The 24,593-nt window shown below is 46.6% G+C and overlaps 1 protein-coding gene and 1 non-coding gene across 2 annotated transcripts in view; both read left to right on the top strand.

The window, feature by feature from the left end:
• The window catches only part of KSR2 (kinase suppressor of ras 2), a 187,100-nt gene that overhangs the window by 89,774 nt on the left and 72,733 nt on the right, over positions 1-24,593 (top strand). The window contains exons 6-8 of the mRNA XM_035098517.2: positions 14,696-14,765; positions 17,732-17,815; positions 20,302-20,367. Coding sequence (XP_034954408.1) covers positions 14,696-14,765; positions 17,732-17,815; positions 20,302-20,367 — 220 coding nt within the window. The remainder of the gene's footprint in view (positions 1-14,695; positions 14,766-17,731; positions 17,816-20,301; positions 20,368-24,593) is intronic.
• On the top strand, positions 4,554-4,630 carry TRNAK-UUU (transfer RNA lysine (anticodon UUU)). Its single transcript has one exon. It is a non-coding gene; the product is annotated as a tRNA-Lys (tRNA).

The raw sequence follows: 24,593 nt of genomic DNA, 5'->3' as shown, positions 1-24,593 counted from the left end.
CTTTGCTGCCTCTGACCACAGAGGCAGAGCATCGCCATTGTGGCTAGTAGCCATTTATTTCGTTGACATTTTGTCAGCGAGAGAAGGGAGGGGAGAAACCCCATCAATGCAGCAAATGTCGTCAAAACAGGAGAAGACGTCCGGATGGAAGGGGTCAGGCCAGCAGCGTTGCTGCTTGCCATCGGTGTTGCTGAGGTTTCCCTTCTGGCAGTTTTTGCTGACGTCGTCGGTGACATGGCATGCCCCAGATCGCCAAGCCAAGCCCCTACTTTCCTCCCGGGGGGGGGGGGCGTGCGTGATTTCCTTCACAAGTTAAATAGCAGCCCCAAAGGCATTTCTGTGGGCTGTGTGTGTGCCTTCTGGCTCTTGACATCAGTTGCCTGTTGAGACCTTTGCAGAAGCAGCCAGGCCTTTTTTAGCATCTTCTTATCTCACATCCTCAGAGCTGCAGGGAGAAGGCGGATACTTCAGGAGCTGTTGCCATATTTTGCCTGCATGAGGGAAGTGGTTGAGTGTTGTGTCTCAGTGGTGGTGGTGGTGGGTGGGTCTGCCTTGCATGTAGATGCTCCCAGGTTCAATCTTTGGCATCTCCAAGCAGGACTGGGAATGCCGCCCCCCCCCCCCCCCGTCCATCTGAAACACTAGAGGGCACAGACTAATGGTCTGACTCTGTATAAGACAGCTTCCTTCGCCCATGTTTAAATTAGTGCTTTCCCCCAGTACCATGAGGACTAGAATCTTGCTATTATTTTTAAGAGAACCTCCACAGCTTAATGGTAGAGCATTGGCTTTGTCTGCAGAAGGTCCCAGGTTCAATCCCCAGCATCTCCAACTAGGACTGAGCATGTCCCCTGCTTGAAAACCTGGAAAGCCGCTACTAGTCAGTAGAGACAGTGCTGAGGTAGGATTGTCAGATGGGTCTGTATCGGGCAGCTTTCTATGTTCTTACATTGGATTGAGCTGCAGTTTCCCCAGCTCTTTCCCTGCAGTGCCCAAGATTATTAAATTCACTGTTTAAGGCCAGCAGAAAACAGGTTCCTGTGCCAGCAAAGTCACTGGCTACCTGAAACATGGCCTTCTCAGTGGTGGCCCCAAGCTTTCCAAGTACCGTAAGTCTCATTCTGCCTAGAAATGGATGAATGTGTCAATTTTAGTTTCTCTCTGTTTCTCATTTTTCTAATCTTAAATTTAGTTCCACACATCAGTTTGTGCTTTTTTTAAAAAAAATGTCCATATGAAGTTTTGTGCAAATTTTTGTGGGTGTTTCACCTAATAGACATCATTTTGCCTGCATTTCCCAGCCTGTTTCCCCTATATTAGGATGTACCTTCGTACATGGTTTTTTTTGTTGTTTTTGCTGGTAGAAGAAAATCCCCCTTTGATTGTTTTTTTTTTGGGGGGGGCAGAGAACTCCATCTCACAGTTTGGAGAAGTGCAAATATTGAAGAAGAGCTGCATTTTGGTCCCTGCATGTTGTTTTCAGGAAGTAAGAATTAGTCAACAAACTCCCCCCCCCTTAGCTCTGCCCCCTCTTTGACAGTGGGCAAAGGTGGTGCTCATTTTCTGACAGCCTTGGCAGTTTCCCTCCTGATGCTGCATCTAATTAGCTGTTTCCTGCTGTGCCGTGCTATTTGTTCAGTTATGTATAGTTATAAAGAAAAATAATCACTGGTTTTGATCGTTACATACTTCTGCATTATGCAATGAGGCACTCCAAAGTGTCTAGCTTTCCAGCAGCGACCACACCTTGGAAATGATATCTAAGTTGCTGCTGGTCAGCTTGTGGTGACGCAGAGAAGGCTTTCCCCCTGGTGGGACAGATGTTGTATTGCGGAATGCAGTCCTTGCTGAAATACGAGAGGTCCTGTCTGTACTGGCAACCCTGACTCTTGAAGATGCACCTGTCCATGCAGGGATTCTTTTGACCTGAGTCGTATGTTTCCATAAATGTAATTTTATGGGAGTGGCTTATACCAGGCATCCCCAAACTTCGGCCCTCCAGATGTTTTGGACTACAATCCCCATCTTCCCCGACCACTGGTCCTGTTAGCTAGGGATCATGGGAGTTGTAGGCCAAAACATCTGGAGGGCCGCAGTTTGGGGGTGCCTGGCTTACACCTTCTGGGGTGGAGAACCTGCTCCACTGGAGTGTATGACTGCAACTTCCCTTGCTGCTCACTTAGGCTTCCTTCAAGGTACCCCAGCTGACTCATCTCCAGTACCTCAATCAAGGCTGGACTGTGGTACTATGACTCCCTGGGCGAGCCCAAAATTTTGTGCCCACCAATGGATCTTCCCAATCTTGGATCCAGTATATCCCGCTGCTAGCGCTACCTTTTTCTGAGAGACTTGCAGATGCATTCTTCATGATCCTAGGGAAATTCCTTCAGTAGCACCTTAAAGACCAACTAAGTTTTTATTTTGGTATGAGCTTTTGTGTGCATGCACACTTAGGGAAAGTTACCTATCTAGTCTCTCATTTGCAGTATTTTCCAGTATTTTTAATTCTGAATTTAATAGTAATCTAAGTATTTTTCAGTACTGATACTTTTATTTAGTTATGTTAATGATACTAATTTTTAATAAATAAATAAATACATTTAAATGCTTAAATAAGGGATCTTGTTGCAGCAGGAGGGGGAGACACCGTGGCTTCACCAGTCTGACTAATTTCTGCCTCTTGGCCTCCCTCTTCTCCTGCTTCCGCTTCCGCTTCTGGGCTGCTCTCTGCCCCAGCCTGTCCCTGCTCACTAAACCCTGTTACCTCTTCAGCTTTTGACACCACCTCCTCCCAGTCTTCTTCCTCTGATCACTAACTAATGGGGGCAGATTCTGACCGCTGCCCAGCCGATTTAATTATTCTCATCTTTCCTAGGTCTCTCCCCTCTGCCACCTGCTTTCCAAAAATCCTCAGTGACATCCCCCCCCCCCAACCTGCCCAATTTCCTCCATTAGTACTCTCTACAGAATTGTGACTTTCCTGTTATTAAATTGTCAGTTTGCTTTAAAGGGCTTGACTTGGAGATAATGTAGAAGTGTGTATTTTGACGGGCGACTTCACCCTCTTTGACCCCCTTTGCTTGCCACCCGCAAGGAGATGCAACAAGGTGTTTAGGACAAGCTGTTTGGCTGCATTTGGGAACGGCAGATCAGCAGGTTAAGAGCTGGGTGTGTTTGAAACACCAGAGTGCTTAATGGCTAAAAGCACTTTCTTCTCGTGGATGCCTCACTTTTCTTCTTAGATTCCCCAGTGGGGCGATGTTGGGTTCCTCCCTGCTTTCATTCCCTTGTCTGAGTGGCTTCCCATTTTACTGGAAGGGTGAGGTTCAGCTTTCCTGACAAGATAGATGGATGTTTGCACCAGTCATTAGCTACTGCAATTTCATAGAATCATAGAATCTTAGAGCTGGAAGTCCCCCCCAAGGCTCATCTAGTCCAACCCCCTGCAACACAGGAATCTCAGCTAAAGCATCCATGGCAGATGGCCATCCAACCTCTGTTTAAAAACCTCCAAGGAAGGAGAGCCCACCACCTCTTGTGGGAGTCTGTTCCACTGCCAAACAACTCTTACTGTCAGAAAGCTTTTGCAAATGTTGAGTCGGAATCTCCTTTCTTGCAACTTGAAGCCATTGGTTCGAGTCCTACCCTCCAGAGCAGGAGAAAACAAGCATGCTTCCTCCTCCATGTGACAGCCCTTAAGATATTTGAAGATTGCTATCATAGTCTCTTAGTCTCCTCTTTTCCAGGCTAAACATACCTAGTTCCTTCAAGCGCTCCTCATAAGGTTTAGTTTCCAGACCTTTGTTCATCTTGGTTCCCCTACTCTGCGCACATTCCAGTTTGTCTTAAATTGTCTCAAATCCTTAAATTGTGGTGCCCAGAATTGGGCACAGAATTCAAAGTGTGGTCTGACTAAGGCAGAATAGAGTGGTATTATAACTTCCCTTGATCTGGACACTATACTTCTGCTGGTGCAGCTTAGAATGACATTAGCTTATTTTGCTGCTGCATCACACTTTTGAATCATGTTAAGCTTGTGGTCCACCAAGACCCCTAGATCCTTTTCACATGTATTGCTAGTAAGCCAGGTGTCCCCCATCCTATATTTGTGCATCTGGTTCTTCCTGCCTAAGTACAGAATCTTACATTTGTCCCTATTGAAATTCATTTTGTTAGCTTGCGCCAAGTTCTCCAATCTGTTAAGGATTTTTAATTCTGATTTTTTTATGAACAAACATAAACACAACTAAGCAGTTTGCATTGCCATTAAATATTATGCAATATAAAACTTTGAGGGCGTAATCTAAACCCTTAGTTTAATGGTGGCAGCCAGAGACTGAGTTGCCCTATGGATAGCTCAGTTGGTTAGAGCGTGGTGCTGATAACGCCAAGGTTGCGGGTTTGATCCCTGTTTGGGATACCTGCATATTCCTGCAGTGCAGGATTATGCAGAAATGCCTATTAAAATACAGGTAGTGGAAACAACACTGTTTAAAAGCCAGTTCCTTAAAAGCAGTCGGTTCCCCAAAGCCTGGTGGAACAAGAAAGTCTTCACCATGGTGGATAGCTCAGTCGGTAGAGCATGAGACTTTTAATCCCAGGGTCATGGGTTCGAGCCCCATATTGGGCAAAAGATTCCTGCAATGCATGGGGTTGGGCTAGATGACCCTGGGGTCTCTTCCTACTCTATTATCCTATCATTCTATGTGCATATTCATCAGGGAAGCTGACAACATCTGGGGAAGGGACATAGCTCAGTGGCAGAGCATCTGCTTTGCATTCAGAAGACCTCAGATTCGATCTGCAGCCTCTTCAAGGATGGCTGGGGAAGACTCCCTGCTGGAAACCCCGGAGAGCTGCTGCAAGCCAGTGTCGGCAATATGAGCAGGATGGAGCAGTGGTCTGACTTGGCATACTGCGGCTTTCTGTGTTTCTTTGTATTTAGGGAGGGGCTGCTGCTCAGGAATACTGAGCATGCCGAAAGCTCCAGGTTCAATTCCCCATGGCAGGGAACCTTCCCTGGAACCCCTGGAGAGCTGCTGTCCATCAGTGTAGACAATACTGAGCTAGGTGGACATTTGTGTAAGGCGTCGGTCAGCTTCTCCTGGACGGAGTCTTGGCACAGTTGAGACCAACGGAGGAAAGCTCAGTGCTCCACGGCGCAGTGGATGCGTCGCAGCCAGGCTGTTTATTTGAGCGGCTCGGGTCACCTGCTTGGCCCCTCTCGCTTTCCAGGCGGGTGAGTGCCGCCCAGGTCTTGGGCCTTGTTGTCACACCTGCCTGTCAATGGGAGACAGCCGTGGCCTGCGGGGGCCCTTCTGCCGTGTCTTCTGTCAGAGTGGGAGCGGGAGAGGCGTGACCTTCCCTTTGTCACCCTCTCCGTTCTGCCAGGCTGCTAATTCCCGCCCCCCCCCCCCCCCCGCCGTGGCTTCTGTCAAGGCGAGACGGCTGATGCCAAGAGAGGACTATCACTCGCAGCCCTCCCTCAACTTCGCCTTGGCCTGGCGAGTCTTTCGGCCTCGCTGCCGGGATTCTTAAACTTCTGACGCTATCGGAGCACAGGGTTTGCAGTTTCCAAAACGGGAAGTGGTGAATCGACCTCCCACCACCCCGAGAAGCCACAGGGACTCCTGTGACTTCTGGGAGACCTCCTTCTGAAACCCAGGTTCATTTCTAAAGCCTGCTTTCAATTGAATGGAAGATGCTCTCTGCACATGCTCAAGAGCAAGTCCACCCCTTTCTGGATGCAAATTTGAGGATTGATTCAGCTAAATTCTTGCATGAGAGGAATGACTTCTGCTTGCGTAGCACGACTCATCCTTCCTCTCTTCCCCTCTCCATGGGCCTTGTGCTGTCCCCAAATCTTCTGGTTGTTTTTATTTTTTTTTGGGGGGGGAACCCCTAATTTTGGGGACTGAAATCATCAACAACAACAACAACAATCTCGAATCTTCTCATGCTCGCTTGGCATTGCCAAGCCCCCAAAGTTCATTCGTGGCCCAGAGCCAAGCTAGCTTTGGTGACATCTGATACTGGAGTCTTCTTTGCAACTTCATTGCTTAGACTCAGCTTGGCTTCCCAACCTTGGGGCTCCAAGCTGTTTTTGGACTACAGTTCCCATCATCCCCGACCACTGGTCCTGCTAGCTAGGGATGATGGGAGTTGTACTACAAAAACAGCTGGAGACCCAAGGTTTGAAAACCCTGGCTTCGATGTTCAAGGAGTGTGTAAAATGTTTAGGTTTTTAAAAACAACAACAACAACTGACTTCCATGTTCTTTTTAGAGGAAATCGCTGCCAGTCCATCTTTTGAGGATTAAAAACAAAATGAGCTGAAAAGCAGCCCCCCCCCCCGAATCCCATCAAGGCTCTTCCAGTTCAACATTTCTGTCCTCTCCCTCCCTTGATGCTCCACTGAACACAGTGTGCATGTGTCTGTGTGCCGGGTATTGTTAATATCTCAGAACCTCCATCCACCATCCCCGTAATGAAAATAATTACCTGCGAATCACGGAGGGTCTCGCTGCATTGTTCAGAGGTTATGATTCCTGATACACTTTAATAATAATTTTTTGACAATGAGCATGTTATAGAAAGTAATTAAATCCCCTCCGCCACTTCCCCGCCCCGCCCCCATCTCTTTTAAAACAGCGTGATTTAATTGAGGCCAGCTGAAAGTTAGCAGAAATAAATTGCAGATGATAAAGCGAAGGTTTTAATTTAACTTCAGGTAAGTAACTTTAATTGTCCGCTTGTTTGCTTCACAAAGGATGGCGGGGGCAGAGGAGGGGGGCACATTTGTATAATGTGATTTAGTGAAGAGCAAACAGCATTTCAGAATATAAAAGGTCCTTTTGTACTTCTACAGACGAGATCCTTGCATGGTGTAAACTAGCTTTCTTCTGGGACTGTCAGCAGGTAATCTTTATTTAACGCCTGGCTCCCAAGGTATTAATTCCCCAACAGAGAAAGAAGCAAATCTTGTTGACACCATCTTCAAATGGGGAGGAGCAGATACTGGATGAGCAGAACCACAAAGCAGCAGATATTTATCTTGTCCAGGACATCAGACAGGCCTGAGGACCAGGCTGTCTTGAGGACTTTGTTATTTGCTGTGTGGATCAGAACACAGTTGTTCTTTTTCACTTTTCTGAATTTTTCCATGTAGCTGCTAACTCAAGAAAAAAATATCAAAATAAAAGGTAACATATTCATTCATTGCTCCACCCACTTTTACCTGGGTAATACCTGAAGGAAACTGATTGGCTGCTGTTGGATATGTGTTTGGCTACTAATATTATGGAGGCAGGGAGAGGTTTTACTTTCTTGGGCTCCATGATCACTGCAGAGGGTGACAGCAGTCACGAAATTAAAAGCCGCCTGCTTCTTGGGAGAAAAGCAATGACAAACCTAGACAGCATCTTAAAAAGCAGAGACATCACCTTGCCGACAAAGGTCCGTATAGTTAAAGCTATGGTTTCCCCAGTAGCTGGAAGAGAGAGCTGGACCATAAAGAAGGCTGATCGCTGAAGAATGGATGCTTTTGAATTATGGTGCTGGAGGAGACTCTTGAGAGTCCCATGGACTGCAGGAAGATCAAACCTATCCATTCTGAAGGAAATCAGCCCTGAGTGCTCACTAGAAGGACAGATCGTGAAGCTGAGGCTCCAATACTTTGGCCACCTCATGAGAAATGAAGACTGCCTGGAAAAGACTCTGATGTTGGGAAAGATGGAGGGCACAAGGAGAAGGGGACGACAGAGGACGAGATGGTTGGACAGTGTTCTCGAAGCTACTAACTTGAGTCTGACCAAACTGCGGGAGGCAGTGGAAGACAGGAGTGCCTGGTGTGCTCTGGTTCATGGGGTCACAAAGAGTCGGAAACGACTAAACAACAACTAATATTATAATCAGTGCTTTTTTTCTGGAGGTACGCAGGGGTATGCATACCCCTAAACATTTTGTGAATCTAAGTTTGGCCTCATTGAGGGGCAGTATTTTAATATGAATAGGAAAACGAGAGTACAGTGGTACCTTGGGTTAAAGACGCTTCGGGTTACAAACGCTTCAGGTTACAGACTCCGCTAACCCAGAAATTGTACCTCAGGTTAAGAACTTTGCTTCAGGATGAGAACAGAAATCGTGCTCTGGCGGCGCGGCGGCAGCGGGAGGCCCCATTAGCTAAAGTGGTACCTCAGGTTAAGAACAGTTTCAGGTTAAGAACGGACCTCCAGAATGAATTAAGTTCTTAACCTGAGGTACCACTGTACCCCAAAACATTTTTAAAGAGAAATAGCATTATTATTATATTTATTTATTATTAATTATTGTAATATGCTGCCTGTTCCCTAGACCGGGGCTCAAGGTGCCTTACACAAATCAAAACAACACAGATAAACACCAAAGATCTCAAAACACATGAAAGAGGTTTATTAAAAAGTAGTTAAGCTCTAATCAAATTAAAACAATATAAAAAAATCTAATGTATTAAACCACAAACAATAAAGGCAGCGAAGTACTATTAAAAGCTCTTCCCTTAAAAAACAGTCAGCCCCCCCCCAAAAAAAAACCCTGCCAGTTTGTCATGGAAAACTGGTGTCAGGGCTGGTTGGGAGCAGACCAGCAGAAACTCCCAAGGCTTCAGTGTAGCTAACTCCTTTATCAAAGAAACAAAACAGCAACTCTTCCCAGTAGGTCTTGCTCTGATGAGGCGGTTGCGAGTACTGAAGGTCCCTTCCCACTGCTCTCTAAGGCTCCTCCCCATGGTCATTCCCCAGCAACCTGAGGCTCATTTGTCTTGTCTCTCTTTGCTCCGCCCTCTTCATACCTCTTTGGGTTCTGGGAGACCAGGTGGGGAGGGGAGCTGGTCGCAGCAAGAGGGGGAGACTCCCTGGAGTCTTCATCAGACTCTTCTCTGCCTTCTTCCCAGCCTCTGTTTCTGGTTCTGCTTCTGGGCTGCTCTCTGCCACAACCTCTTCCTGCTCACCAAACCCTGTTACTCCTTCAGCTTCCGACACCTCCTCCTCCCATCTGCTCCCTCTTCTCTCTCTGACCACTCATCGTTGTCCCACCACAACCCCCCTGGCTCTGAGCCTTCTTTCCCTGGGGGTTCCCTTGGGGGCTCCCCAGCTGGTGCCTCCCACCATTCCTCTGCATCCAGCCAGTCCACAACATCTGGACTCCACAGCTTGTCCTCTGCCACACTCACACCACGAGTTTAAAATAGCACTATACCATTTAAGACAATCCTGGCTCCCCCCAAGGAATCCTGGGGAGTGTAGTTTGGAAAAGGGTGCTAAGAGTTGCTAAGAGATTACCCCCACCCCTAACTACAGTGCCCCCAGAATTCCATGTGAAGAGGGTTTGATTTTTAAACTGCCCTGGGAATTATAGCCCTTTGAGGGGAACTGGGGGGGCGGGGTCTATTAACATCTCTCAACACCCTTAACAAATTTCAGCTCCCGGAATTCTTTGGGGAAAGCCATGCTTCTCTAAGATGGTATCACAGACTCATAGAACTGTAGAGTTACAAATGACTCCTAGGATCATCTAGTCTAAGTGCCTGCAATGCAGGAATCACAACAAATTATTATTATTCAGGGAAGCGGGCCTTCTCAGTAGTGGTGCCCACCCTATGGAATGTTCTCCTATCAGATGTCAAACAAACAAAATAGCTACACGACTTTGCAAAGACCAATGAAGGCAGCCCTGTATCGGGAATTTTTTAATGTTTGACATTTCCTGTGATTTTATTATGTTGGAAGCTGCCCAGAGTGGCTCGGGCAATCCAGTCAGATGCGCAGGGCCTAAGTAAGAAATTATTATTACAGTGGACCTCGGTTTTCGGACGTCTCTGTTGCCAAACGTTTTGGTTTTCAAACGCCAAAAACCCGGAAGTAAATACTTCCATTTTCGAACGTGCCTTGGAATTCAAACGGCTTCCGCTGTGTGTATCTGTTGTTTTTTTTTACAATTTTCTCTATTGAACTGGCAGACTGCCCTTTGCACCTCGGTTTTCGAACGTTTCAGAAGTCGAACGGTCTTCCGGAACGGATTATGTTTGAAAACCTAGGTAAAAAGGTAAAGGTACCCCTGACTGTTAGGTCCAGTCGGGGACGACTCTGGGGTTGCACGCTCATCTCGCTCTATAGGCCGAGGGAGCCGGCATTTGTCTGCAGACAGCTTCCAGGTCATGTGGCCAGCATGACTAAGCCGCTTCTGGCGAACCAGAGCAGTGCACGGAAACACTGTTTACCTTCCTGCCGGAGCGGTTCCTATTTATCTACTTGCACTTTGATGTGCTTTCGAACTCCTAGGTTGGTAGGAGCAGGGACCGAGCAACAGGAGCTCACCCCGTCACGGGGATTCGAACCGCCGACCTTCTGATTGGCAAGCCCTAGGCTCAGTGGTTTAGACCAAAGCACCACCCGCGTCCCTTGAAAACCGAGGTACCACTGTAGTATTATTATTATTAGCATCCATGATGGATAGCCAGCCAACTTCTGCTTAAAAGGATCCAACACAGAAGAGCCCAGCACCATTAAAGTATCATCGTGCTTTAAATGTATGGTCTGAATGTGGCAGTTCTTGGGTCTTTGCATAGCGGTCTCCTCCCTGCCCCGCATTTTGTTGAGATGCGCATTGATGCGGCGGAGTTGTTCTTGAGCAGCAGAGGGAGCGCTGCTCTCTGCACAGGAAGCCACATGCAAATGTAACCTTCTGAAATGGCACATAATTAAGAACGCCTCAACCTGCAATATTAAAATGGGATATGAAAGCAAACAGAGGCGTTCATATCCTATGTTAAAAAAACACCCCGGGAGCGTGTTTGCTGAAGGATTGACAGGTATGCATAGGAAACCCAGGGGTCACTGCTGGAGTCTGCCTGGACGTTTCAGGTGGTCAGATGTCCGTGGGCCCAGCTTGCATTTGGCAAATGGATGGCATTTGGGTCTCCGAGAATCATATTTGATTTTCACTTTGGTACCCAAGAGCCTCTGCTGTTAAAATAAAGCCAATGCTTTTAACTGTGCCCAAATGCTCTTTCTATAAATCGTTCTCTCTAGGGTAAACAATGTGTTTATTATCATTATTATTTCACATGGAAGCCGATAGCATACCCTCCAACATTTCTCTGATGAAAATAGGGACGTCCTATTTAATAATAATAATAATAATAATAATAATAATAATAATAATAATAATAATAAATCTGACTGGGTTGTACCAGCCACTCTGGGCGGCTTCCAACATGTATAAAAACATAATTAAACATTTTAAAAGTTCCCTATACAGTCCTGGCTTCAGATGTCTTCTAAAGGTTGTGTAGTTACTTTTCTCCTTGGCTTGGGGTGTTGCATAACTCTATACCCTCCACCATTTCTCCGATGAAAACGGGGACATCCTAAGGAAAAGTGGGATATTCAAATCAGAAACTGGGAACAGCTTCTGTAAATCCAGGACCGTCCCTGGAAATAGGGACACTTGGAGGGCCTGCTACAGAATCTCATATTAATTCAACTGGGTCAGAAGCAGAGAGGGCAGGAAGAAATCAGAAGCATCTGGGTATCAAATGGTTTTGTTGTGATGAAAATAAAAATAATTGAATCAAGCCCTGCAGTTTTCAAACTCTGAAAATCCAGCAATGGGGGTTAAATTGTGGTGGAGATGCTAGGACACTTTGGGGTGTCCTGGTTTTTACTTTTTGAAATATGGCAACCCTAGAATGTTATGAAGAGCCCTTTTTACTCATAATTTTATTGTTTTATTCTCTTTGTAAACTGCTTTCAGCTTTTCTTTTCTTTTAAAAAACACACACACACACAATCAAGTGGTGTATAAATGCTTTGAAATAAATAACAAACTAATTAGCATATAGGTTTTCTCGCCTCCGTGCACTTTCCCTGAATTAATTAATCAATATCATTCCTTTATTAAAACTGTTTGCTGGAAAACATTTCCCGAGTGGTGTACGAGTCCCATTAAATATATAAAACATGGTTCGAAGAAACAAATGAATTCAAAAACAATGTATATCCAAGGCGTATATACAACCATCTTTAAAGCTTAAGATCGAATTAATAAAGCATTTAAAGGAAAAGTAACCAAATCGTCTGTTCTGGGTAGGCTTGCTGAAACAGAAAAGATTTCAGCAGGCATCCAAACCAGTATTGCGAAGGCGCCTGCCTAATGCCAATAGGAAATAATTAATTAATTAGGGCGGTGTCAGAGGGTTGTCGTGGCTACTCTAGAGTAACTCCGCCTGAGTCCAGTTTGTCTCCAAAGACGTTTATTGTGCTACTTATTTACAGTGTAGAGACAGCTCAAAACATGACCTCTCATCCCGAATCAGAATCCGGCAATGGCGTACGTCTGTTCCTACGCCAGCAAAGTAGTTGGGGCACCCCAAAACGCCGCCCCCTAGACCTGCGTTGCGGCGCTCTCCTCATTTCTGGCGTCGGAAGGAGTGCTGCCCTTTCAGTTTCTTCCCTGAGCGGTCGGTGCCCTGGCTCTCCAACATCCCTCCGCCCCCGAGCTTTCCCATTGTTCCTCCCTCTGATTTCTCTCCTCCCCCGAGTCTCCCCCTCCCCCTCTGGCTGCTTCAGAACCGCTGGTGCTTTCTGTACTTGGCGAGGTGGACGTCAGGATGATGGGGGCTGCCACCCTATAGGGATAGGGAGTCACCCTTACAGGCGGTATCTAGTTTTTGCTGTCCATTAGTGCGATTGGGACTCAGGGTTTAATTGCGCAACAGAGCAATCCCAACACAGCAACTCATCACGTAACAGATTCCTCCACCGATTGGGCAGCAGAATTAGCAGCAATCTGCTTATGCATTCTCTTGCGAGGCCACATTCCTTTGGTGCAAAACGTTTCGCCAGGGAAACAAGTGTCACGCAAAGTCTTCTTGGGAAAGGCCATAGCCCAGTGGTAGATCATCTGCCTTCCTTGCATGCCTGAAACCCTCGCATAAGAGGAAGTGTCAGCAAACTTGGGGGAGGTTTGGAGAAATATTAAAAAGCTGTACCCACTCCAGCCCAGCCCATGGACGGTGCCGGATTACCGTGTAAGCTAAACAAGCTATAGCTTAGGGCTCCACTCTCTTGCCCCCCCCCAAAAGGTTAAAGAAAAAAAGCCCTGGATGTACATTTCCCAAATATAAGATAAAAAACAAAATAAAACCTATGTACAGCAACAGTGTTTTGGGTTGTGTAGGCTCCTATGATGCTGGCCTGCTGCCTAAAATATCACTGGTTTCCTCATTTCTATATCAATTACTTTGATAAATTACATATTTTGTTATGTGCAAATGGCTTTAGATACTTTTAGGTCCAAAAATTACCATATAGCACAGGGGTCAGCAAACCTTTTCAGCAGGGGGCCGGTCCACTGTCCCTCAGACCTTGTGGGGGGCTGGACTATATTTTTTGGGGGGGAAATGAATGAATTCCTATGCCCCACAAATAACCCAGAGATGCATTTTAACTAAAAGAACACATTCTACTCATGTAAAAACATGCTGATTCCTGGACCATCCACGGGCCGGATTTAGAAGGTGATTGGGCCGCATCCGGCCCCCGGGCCTTAGTTTGGGGACCCCTGATATAGCATATATTCAACACAAAACACAGCAACAATTTGTTGTTGACAAAAGACAGCTGGAAATATAAAGGGCCCCATTACCTTCAGTAGCTTAGGGCCTCATCAAACCTAAATGCGGACCTGCCCATGGATGAGGCAAAGTGAGGAAGCAGGATCCAGAGGGGCAGCAGCTCCCGCCTCCGAGGAATGCATTGCTCACTACTTCCGCTGCAGGGTAGTTAACAGCTGCAGCGCACTCCTTGGAGGCTGGATCTGTCCTCTCAATGCCGCCTCTCTTAATGGTGTCTTGGTGAATAGGAGGTGCTGCTTATCTCCTCCCACCCCTTGTTCTTCATTCACCCCGTCTTCCCTGGCAGGGAGGAGGTGCCATTTTGTGGTTCGCCTCAGGTCCCAAAATGTATTGGGATGACCTTGCAAACAGCATGCTCAGTGGCCATGGAATCCTGACGGACTGTTGGGGTGGGGAATGAGAGAGTGGGGATGAAGAGAGATGGAATGGAGTACCCTGAAAAGGGCATGGCTGGCTATGCTCCACACAGTACGACAACAACACAGTGCCACAACACAGTATCCTACTTGTCATGCCAAGATGCTGAGATTTGTTTATGTTGTGACTTGGAGTTCGTAATTTCAGCTCTCTTGACATAATATGCTGGAGACAGCTCTCTAGTAACACTTCTTTATTGAAGCAAACAAGACTGAAGTCTGAGGAGAGGAAAGCCACATTTATAGGGACAGGGGACTAGCTAGAAAGGGATACATTTTGGAAGGAACAATATCAGGCAATCACAATGCTGCCTTTTGGAGGAAACCAATAAGACAGAGGATCCAAATACAGCAGCTTAAATGAACCAATATAGTAGCTGTACCTTCTAGAACCAAAAGGCAGTTACTTTACCCTAATGCAAATACATACAATAGTAATACAGATATAAAATCCTTTGACTCAATACACAACATTTTAGAAGGCTTTTTTTTTTGAGAATTCATAATGGCATCCCTGATATGTAATAAGCCAGATAATTGTGGAAGAAATAATTTTGAATCTGACCACCTGGGACCAACACTTTCCCCTCTAATTTCTGTCTTTCAGATACACTCTCAGTACCTCGCTGGTCCCCGCAAATTCCTCGACGGGATCTTGGAAACTCAATCAAACACAGGTATGAGGTGATTGAAAAAACTCAGATATGTCTTTCTGTCTTTCTTTCTTTCTTTCTTTCTTTCTTTCTTTCTTTCTTTCTTTCTTTCTTTCTTTTTCTTTCTTTTTCTTTCTTTCTTTCTTTCTTTCTTTCTTTCTTTCTTTCTTTCTTTCTTTCTTTCTTTCTTTCTTTCTTTAAAATGTTATGGTTGAGAAACAGTTTACCTCAGGAGGGATATGGTTTCAGGTAAGGGAGAATTATTGCCTACTCTGTTGAGGGTCCAGTGCCAATGGTTACCAGTGAGTAAGGAATGAGCAACTCTCAGCAACCATCACAGTTTCCCAGGATTCTTTGGGGGAAGTCATGACTGTTTGAAGTGGTATCATAGTGATTTAAATGTACGTATGTACGAATGTGACCCATGGCAGCATCCTATATTCCTTCCTATGTTTCTGTCACCATAGAATTCTGGGGGGAGGGAAATGTGTGGTTGCATTTCTGTGCTGCCATTTTAATTTCCCACAATGCCCCTGGCATGGCATCACTCCAGGGCAAATGGAAGGGTGCTGTGCCGAGGACCCCCTCAAGCCCATACCAATACCTGCTTCCCTGTGGTGCTTGGCGACTATATGGACAGGGAGTCCGACAGCAGGTGGCGCAAATTTTAGTTTTGGAGGTTTGGAGACTCTATGGTAGCATCTGACCTCCAGTCAGTAGGTGGCACTGACAGGCCCTTGCAACCCTGAAATGTACTCGGAGTCGAGAGTGAATTTCATGCTCTTTATTCAGCTCATAGTCATCAAGGAGAAGAGGAGAAGAAGAATGGCTCTTTTCCCAAAACCATCTGCTTATATACATTATTTACACAATGGGCCTTGCGTGATTGGCTGCTTCAGGGCTACACCTGTGGGCCAATTATATTGTGGATTGACTTCTGCCTGCAGCCTGATTGGCTGCTCCTACAGGCCAATCAGGTAGCAGATTCACTTCTGCCAGCCGCCTGATTGGCTGCTCCAGCAGGCCAATCAGGTTGCGGATTCACTTCCACCTGGAGTTGGATTGGGTAGCTCCCGCTGTTTCTGAATCCTATTGTTCTAGGATTCAGCTCAGTACATAACAAACCCCATTAAACTCCACTGAGAAGATGGAGGAGAAGATGTCGTCTGTGGGGAGGGAGCAAGACCTGGTGGGGAGGAAGCAAGCTGTACTGTCCCCCCCTCCATAGGAATCTGGCTTCTTCTGGCTGAGAGCAAAATGGCAGGACTAGCTAGCAGTGGCCTCTCGAGAGCCAAGAGCTGCTGGCTCCTGCTCTGAGGGGAGTTGGACCCCCCAAAGTGTAATGCCATTTCTCTCCCCGCCACAGAAATATTGTATTCCTTTTAAATCCATTATAATTATGAAGCATCCTTGATTGCTGAAAATGGACTCTGCTGGATACCTCATTTGAAAAACACAGAGATTCCTCTGAGACCGTCTCTCGCCCATTTACTGCTCACTGGTGAGGCAACAGCTGACCAGGCCAGACTGTTTACATGCCAACTGCAAACTCTCAAATGAAGGAACGGCTAAGCAATGGCTGCAGCACCATTGGGCAAACCCCTTCCCTAAGAAACCAGAAAATGCATTGTGGTTATTTCTCCCATTTATTGGCTTTGGCAACATGACAACCTTCTCCAGCTGAATCACTTTAAACCCAGGTCAGGGCGGGTAACTCCCCACCCTCCTGTCAAGGGCTGCATTCTCTTAGGCTGGGTCATCTGTTGGGGGGCAGCATGCCAGCTTTCGGTGGGGCAGAGACCAGCAGTGGGCAGGAGGACCAGAGTCAAAAGCAGATGAGGATACCCCTCTTCTCTCACTGACTCCCGCTTCTCTCTGATATCGGAACTCCTTATGAATGCCTGAGAGGAGCTGGAACGGAGTTCTGGAAAGTTCCGTCGGAAAAAAGGCCCACTGACACCCCTATCTTTCTCCTTCTCCCTTTTCATCTCTGCCCAGCAGAGAGTCAGATCACTCTTCCCAGAGGTCAGAACTGATCCCAATAGGGTGCTTTGGAAATCACACCAGGGCTGCCTTGAGCCCCGAGACCAAAGTTTGCCCAATGCTTACCCCCACTTTTGCCCATTTCTTCCTATCTGAGCGACAGAGCCACTCTACAGCCCGAGTAGTCTGGAGAAAAACCTTTCTCTGGAGTCCGCTTGGACTGTTTAATTTGCTGCATTATAATCTTGGACGCAGTGTGCTGATAAGCAAAAGGCCGGTGCTGGCGTGTGTGTGTGTCAATGCCCAGTCTCAATAAAGCCCCTTCTAAGCCACTCTTTCAATTTCTGATAACACTTAGATAAGGCTCCAGCTTCTGTCGATAAAACCACTGTGCTTTATCTATGACCTCCTAACCTTGAGTAAATGCTATGCCAGTAGCCACCCCCCCCCCACTCCCTTGGAAGAAATGGGAATAAGGTGGACCAGTAACAGGCAGGCAGGAAAATAACACAGTGGGATGTGGCTTGGCTGCCTTTGTTGAACCACCTGGATAGCTTCACTAGACATGGCCTGGAGCAGCGAAGGCATTTTTAAGGCGTGTCCCTGCTCGTAGGGCATGCTGAGGTCCTGATTCATTTCCAATAAAATCTTGAGTCCATGCTCTCTCTTTTTAAGATCAACATTTGCGTTTTCCCTCCCTGGGTTGCTAATGAGCAAATACGGACCCCGATTAGCTGACTGAAATTAGCAATTGTGACCTGTTTCCTCACACTCAGAACTCCCACTCAAGGATAGAGCGGCACATGCTGCAAGCAGAATTGATTCGCACCGGCTTCCTGAACCAGAATCAATAAGCAATTCTGGTGCTGCTGGTCTTGGTGACTGGTGACTAGCGAGAGTAGAGCACAATCAGGTTTATTAAAAAATAACACATTTCACTGTTCTGAGAAGGAGCTTTTGCTTAAGACTTAACAAAGGTCAACCTTTCTCTCTCTCTCTCTGCACAGGTTTTCCACCAAGTATTGGATGTCTCAGACATGCACTGTCTGTGGGAAAGGAATGTTGTTTGGACTGAAATGTAAAAACTGCAAGTACGTCCCTCTCTCTCCCTCACCCTCTATCTTTCAAATATAAGTCATTATTATTGTTTTTCATGGCAGGCAAAATACACAACTGTGAGAACATAGAAAAGAGCCCCCCCCCCAGCTTCCTTCCCCTCCGTAACACGTCCAAGTGATCCAGGAAGCGAGGAGAAGAACTGCAGCAATGAAACAAAAGACCCCAGTCATCTAAATAATAGTTCAAAAGTACAAATAAAGATGAGACATTAAATAGGAATTACGAATTCCAAATTGAACCCAATTGAGCCGGAGGATTAACATATTCCTTGATGCATACATGTGTAATAAAAGCAAAGTAGTTCTTAATGAGTTTGCTTGGTTTAGAAATGCCATGTTAAGACCCTGAGTCTGTGTGCAAGCTTTTCCATGTAGGCTACATGCCAGCCTTCTCGATACCAACAGGGGACTGACTGAAGGAAATCTGCCTCTTTTTTATTGCTGCATTTTCTATCCCACTTTCCCTCCAAGATATGTGGTTACCTGCCTCCGCATTTCATCCCCGCAGCAACCCTACATTCTACATGGCTATCAGGTTGCTCTCGCACATACAGTCTGAGTAGACAGTTCCAAATGATAGCTCAAGGTTGTGTACATGGTTCTTTCCCTCCATTTTACCTTCACAACAACCCTGTGAGGTAGCTTAGGCCATAGCTGCCAAGTCTCCCGTTTTTCGCGGGGAAACCCCCAGATTTTAATCTGTTTCCTGCTGTTATCCTGAATAGAAAAAAAATCCCAGAAATCTCCCAGATTTCCTACCTACCAGGAAGGCTCCATTTCAGGTGCCGCTCTGTCCACGCCTGGGCCCCAGAAATCGGGCAGAGCGGCACCGGAAGTTGCTTCTACGCATGTCTGGACATGCATAGAAGCGACTTCCGGTGCCGCTCTGCCCATGTCTGGGCACCGGAAATCAGGCAGCGCCGGCACCAGAAGTTGCTTCTGCGCATGTCTGGACATGCATAGAAGTGACTTCCGGTGCCACGCCGCTGCTGATCCTGCATTTTTCAGTGGGAGACTTGGCAGCTATGGGTTAGACCAGGCATGTCAAACCTGCGGCCCTCCAGATGTTTTGGACTACAATTCCCATCTTCCCCAACCACTGGTCCTGCTAGCTAGGGATCATGGGAGTTGTAGGCCAAAACTCTGGAGGGCCGCAGGTTTGACATGCCTGGGTTAGACAGAGAGTTGGCAACTAGACCAAAGTCCCCCGAGTGGGGATTTCAAACCCAACAGTCTAACCACTATACCATAGTGGCTAATAAGAACAATGATGATGCAATGGGCGCCTCTCTCTTTCTCTCTCTCTCTCTCTCTCTATAGCCCCAAAGGTCCAAGCACTGCTCAGGGAATAAGTAACTGATTACTGGCTTCCTTCCAGCTTTCAAATAGTTAAAGAGAGAGAAAAAAAATAGGCAGAGTCAGCCGACCCTTTGGTCTGGTGGGACTTGTGAGGTACTTATGCAGAATAGTTAGAGCTGCCTTCGAGACACCATAGAAAAGACCGAGGAGGCTGCCTCATACTGAGTCAGATCAATTGGTCCAAATCACTGTTGTCTGCACGGATTGATAACAGCTCTCCGGGTTTGAAACAGGGGACATTCCCAGCCTGGACACTGAGGTCCAGTTCTGAGGGCCTTCTGGCGGTTCCCTCCCTGTGAGAAGTGAAATTACAGGGAACCAGGCAGAGGGCCTTGTCGGTAGTGGCGCCTGCCCTGTGGAACGCCCTCCCATCAGATGTCAAATAGTTAAAGAGTTAAACAATTATATGACTTTACATAGACATCTGAAGGCAGCCCTGTACTGGGAAGTTTTTAATGTCAGATGTTTTGTTGTGTGTTCTGTTGGAAGCTGTCTGGAGTGGCTGGGGCAACCCAGTCAGATTTATTAATAAAAACACAATAAAACATCAGACATTAAAAACTTACCTATAAGAGGCTGCCAGGGCCGGCTCTAGGTAGACCCCCGGTGGCGTGGTGCGCTGGGCTGGTAGGCAGGGCGCCGTGCGCACAAAAACCATGCTGCGCCCTGCGAGGGCGGGGGCGCCGGAGCGATCTCCGCCCCTCAGCACCAGGGCGCGCGACCTGCTCGAGACTGCCCTGGAGGCTGCCTTCAGATGTCTTCTAAAAGTTAGGTAGTTGTTTATTTCCTTGACATCTGATGGGAGGGCGTTCTACAGGGCGGGTGCCACTACTGAGAAGTCCCTCTGCCTGCTTCCCTGTAACTTCACTTCTTGCAATGAGGGAATTGCCAGAAGACCCTCGGAGATGAACGATGGTGGTGGAGACACTCCTTCAGGTATTATTATTATTATAATTTTATTATTATTATTCCTGGTGATGTCAGCCGGGATTGAACCTGGGACCTTCTGTGTGCAAAGCAGATACTCTGACCGCTGAGCTACAGCCCTTCCTAGTCTGAACTGCGGTTCTCAAAGTGCTCTTGTCTCTCCTGTCTCTTAGGCTAAAGTGCCACAACAAATGTACCAAAGAGGCCCCGCCATGTCACCTGCTGATCATCCACCGTGGAGGTAAGGGCAGCTACCGCCGTGTCTCTGAGATCTTCCGCCTGATTTGTAGCCCAGGACAGAGCAAGACAGTTGCCTTTCGTAGCTCTTTCTTTCTTTCTTCTTCAAACGCCGAGCCAGGTACATATCTCCTCTGGGCACTCCCAGGCCTGCTGTTCTCTTTTGCTTCGCTCCTTCCTCTTTTCTTGCCTGCAGTGATGATGGCAGGGGACCCGGTGAGGGTCCTGAGTCCGGGCCCTGGATCTTTTAACCCTTTCCTTCCTGTTTTCTTTCTTTCTTTCTTTCTTTCTTTCTTTCTTTCTTTCTTTCTTTCTTTCTTTCTTTCTTTCTTTTTTTAAAAACTGTTATTTCATTTGCTCATGTAGGAATATAGGAAGCTGCCTAATACATACTGGGTCCATCCAGCTCAGTATTTTCTACGCAGACCACAGGTAGCAGATTTCCTAGGATTTCAAGCAGAGGTATTTCCTAGCCCTACCTGTAGACACTGGGGATTGAACCTAGGACTTCCACTGTATGCAAAGCAGATGGTCCACCCCTGAGCCACAGCCCTTCATTATACCGAGTCAGGCCACTGGGCCGTCTAGCTTAGTATGGTCACCACTACAGACCTTCCAAGTGTCCCTATTTTCTAGGGACAGTCCTGGATTTACAGAAGCTGGCCCGGTTTCTGATTTGATCCCAGAATGCCCCACTTTTCTTTAGGATGTCCCTGTTTTAATTGGAGAAATGTTGCAGGGCATGCAGTTATGTAACCCCCGAGCCAAGGAGATAAGAAACTATACAACCTTTAGAAGACGTATGCAGGCAGCCCTGTACCTTGGAAGTCGAACAGAATCCGTTCCGGAAGTCCCTTCAACTTCCAAAACGTCCAGAAACCAAAGCGCGGCTTCTGATTGGCAGCAGGAAGCTCCTGCAGCCAACCAGAAGCTGCGGAACCCCCGTTGGACATTCGGGTTCCAAAGAACATTTGCAAACCGGAACACTCACTTCCGGGTTTGCGTTGTTCAGGAGCCAAAACGTCCGAGTACCAAGGCATTCGGGATCCAAGGTACAACTGTATAGGGAAGGTTTTTTTAAATTTTTTAAAAAATGTTTTATTATGCTTTATATATGTTGGAAGCCACCCAGAGTGGCTGGGGCAGCCCAGTCAGATGGCTGGGGTATAATAATAATAATAATAATAATAATAATGGAATAGGATGCCCCTATTTTCATCAGAGAAATGTTGGAGGGTATGCACTAACTGGCTTTCCAGGGTCTCAAGCAGGAACCTTTCCCAACCCTACTGGGAGATGCCAGGATCTGACCCAGCAACCTTTGGCATTCAGGGCAGACGCCCTGCCCCTTTCGTGCATTTTTCCTGGGGGTTGTGAACCAGATTGGTTTGGACCATCCCTGCCTCCCACCACACGGAGGAGTAGTACCAGCCGGATGGAGGCTGACATGAGCACGGCTTCATGCAAAAAGCTCCCGTACCGGTAGCTGTAGGAGACCACTTCATGCATATGAAGAGGAAGCCTCCCAGGCCCCAGGAGGAAGCCTTTCTTGCCGGAAGATGGCTTTGCCTTTTCATTAAAGCGTTCCCCATGCCAAAGTGATTACCTGGAGGGGCACCATTTGGAAATCCAGAATCAGAAATGTGCATTTCATTTAGCTCTAATGAGGCTCCTGCTGCTTGATGCTTGCTAAATACACCTGCACTGGGAGAATACTTGATTATTATTATTTTGATTTTTTTTGCTAAATGCTTTTAATGAGTTACTTATTTGTGCCTAATTGTAAGGCTTCTGCATTGGGAAACGAAAAGGCAGAGAAGAGTCCGGTGAACTCTTTGGTGTTGACGTCCAGGAAAAGGAAAGGCGTTGACTATAATTATTTAGGTTATCAATGGCAAATTAATTGTTTGCAATTGTCAGAATCTGGGGTTCACAATAGCTCCTTAAATCCCACCGTAAGTCACAGAAAGGGGTAGAAGAAAGCGTCACTTTCTATCCCTGACCCATAGTTGCTGCATGCAGCACCATTTCCATTTTGTTACCATTTGACCCAATGAAAATGACATTATTTGTCTCGCTGTCAGCTGGAGCTGATTTTTTAAAAATAAAAAATGTAATTATGTTATTCCACATTGTTCATTTTGATGCAAAGGAAGCACAATGCAGTTGGGGGGGGGTGAGTCATAAATATCCTACGATGGGTAGATGAGGCCTTCGTAATGCCAGCACTGGGGTCTACCCAGTCGGCAATAATAATAATAAAATTTATACCCCGCCCATCTGGCTGGGTTTCCTCAGCCACTATGGGCAGCTCCCAACAGAATATTAAAACATGATAAAACATCAAACATTAAAAACTTCCCTAAACAGGGCTGCCTTCAGATGTCTTCTAAAAGTCAGATATTTGTTTATTTCCTTGACATCTGATGGGAGGGCGTTCTACAGGGTGGGTGCCACTACCGAGAAGGCCCTCTACCTGCTTCCCTGTAACCTCTCTTCTCGCAGTGAGGGAACCGCCAGAAGGACCTAAGTGTCTGAGCTGAATTATGGGGGTGGAGATGCTCCTTCAGGTATACTGGGCCGAGGCTTTAAAGATCAGCACCAACACTTTGAATTGTGCTCAGAAATGTACTGGGAGCCAATGTACTGGTAGGTCTTTCAGGACCACTGTTATGACAGAGTCTTTTCAGTGGTGGTTCCCCAGTTGTGGAATGCCCTCCCTATTGAGTTGTGCCTGTTTCACTGTTACTAACTTTCAGGTGGAATTTGAGAATGTTCCTGTTTACCCAGACATTTGTCGGCGGGAGAATACTGTTCCTGGCATCCATAAGATCATTGGATGGAAAAAAATTTCTTCAAAAAAAGATTAAACTGATAACTGTAACTGATTTTAGATGTTCTTAATTGTAATTGTTCTTAGAATGTTTTGACCTGTCTAGGAATGTTTTTGCATTCTTCTTTGTTTTAAATTGTACATTTGCTTGCTACCCTGGGCTCTTTGGGGAGGGAGGGTGGGATATAAATTCAGTCCATCAATCAATTAAAATAATTACATATCATTAGCAGACAGAAGGGATGCGGGTGGCACTGTGGTCTAAACCACAGAGCCTAGGGCTTGCTGATCAGAAGGTCGGTGGTTTGAATCCCTGCAATGGGGTGAGCTCCCGTTGTTCGGTCCCTGCTCCTGCCCACCTAGCAGTTCGAAAGCATGTCAAAGTGCAAGTAGATAAATAGGTTTCCGTGTGCTGATCTGGTTCGCCAGAAGTGGCTTAGTCATCTGGCCACATGACCCGGAAGCTGTCTGTGGACAAACGCCAGGTCCCTCGGCCAGTAAAGCGAGATGAGCACGCAACCCCAGAGTTGTCCGCAACTGGACCTAACAGTCAGGGGTACCTTTACCTTTAGCAGACTGAAAGTAACAACATTGAATACTAATCATATCCACTGGATAAATTTCTGTTTTAGACATGGGACAAACAAACAAAAAAACCAACAACGAGCACCATCCATTTCTCTTACATTGTTCCTGTAGGAATTCTCAGACATCTCTAGCCATGAATGCTCTTGTTGTTCAGACAAAGGCCTGGTTTCAACAGGAAGTGATTGGACCACTTCCTGGTTGGGTGAGGGAACCACTGCTTAGGACCGGTGGGAAGATCTTTGGTGGAACAGGAATCAAAGCAAAGGAACATAAAAGGATGAGGGGCTACGGGGGATAAGGAACCTGTTATTGTGACACTCAAGGGATGGGTAGAATGAATGAGACATTTGGAAGTAATTACAATAAGCTTAAAGTGGTGGTGGGAAGAGATTTAGCCAGGCTTGAGCATTGCTTACAAATAGCCCCCATATAACCAGCAGTGCAAGGGATAAGAAACCAGGTCCCAGCATGGATCTGTGACTGGCTGGGAAGACGGAGAAAAAATATTTGGCACTCAATGGTCAATCTTCACAATGGTGGCTGCAGTGTCCAGCAGCCCGTATTGGGTGACTTGAGCATTTGACATATTAATTAACCATCTGGAAAGGGCAGCCCATTGAGCTGGTGGCACAGAAATTGATTTGTGATGGCGAAGGTCATAACAGCTTGTAAAATGTTGCAAAGAAAGGATCTCGCGTGTCTCAGTGTGTGGCAACCAAATGGTGGAGGGAATTTGGCTCCACGTTGGTAAAGGGCAAAAGAAACACAGGCTGGGAGGAAATGCTCCAGAGTGTACATGAACAATGG

Source organism: Zootoca vivipara, chromosome 17 (genome assembly GCF_963506605.1).
Source record: "Zootoca vivipara chromosome 17, rZooViv1.1, whole genome shotgun sequence".
NCBI classification, from domain to species: domain Eukaryota; kingdom Metazoa; phylum Chordata; class Lepidosauria; order Squamata; family Lacertidae; genus Zootoca; species Zootoca vivipara.
This window is presented reverse-complemented; position numbering and strand designations above follow the sequence as displayed.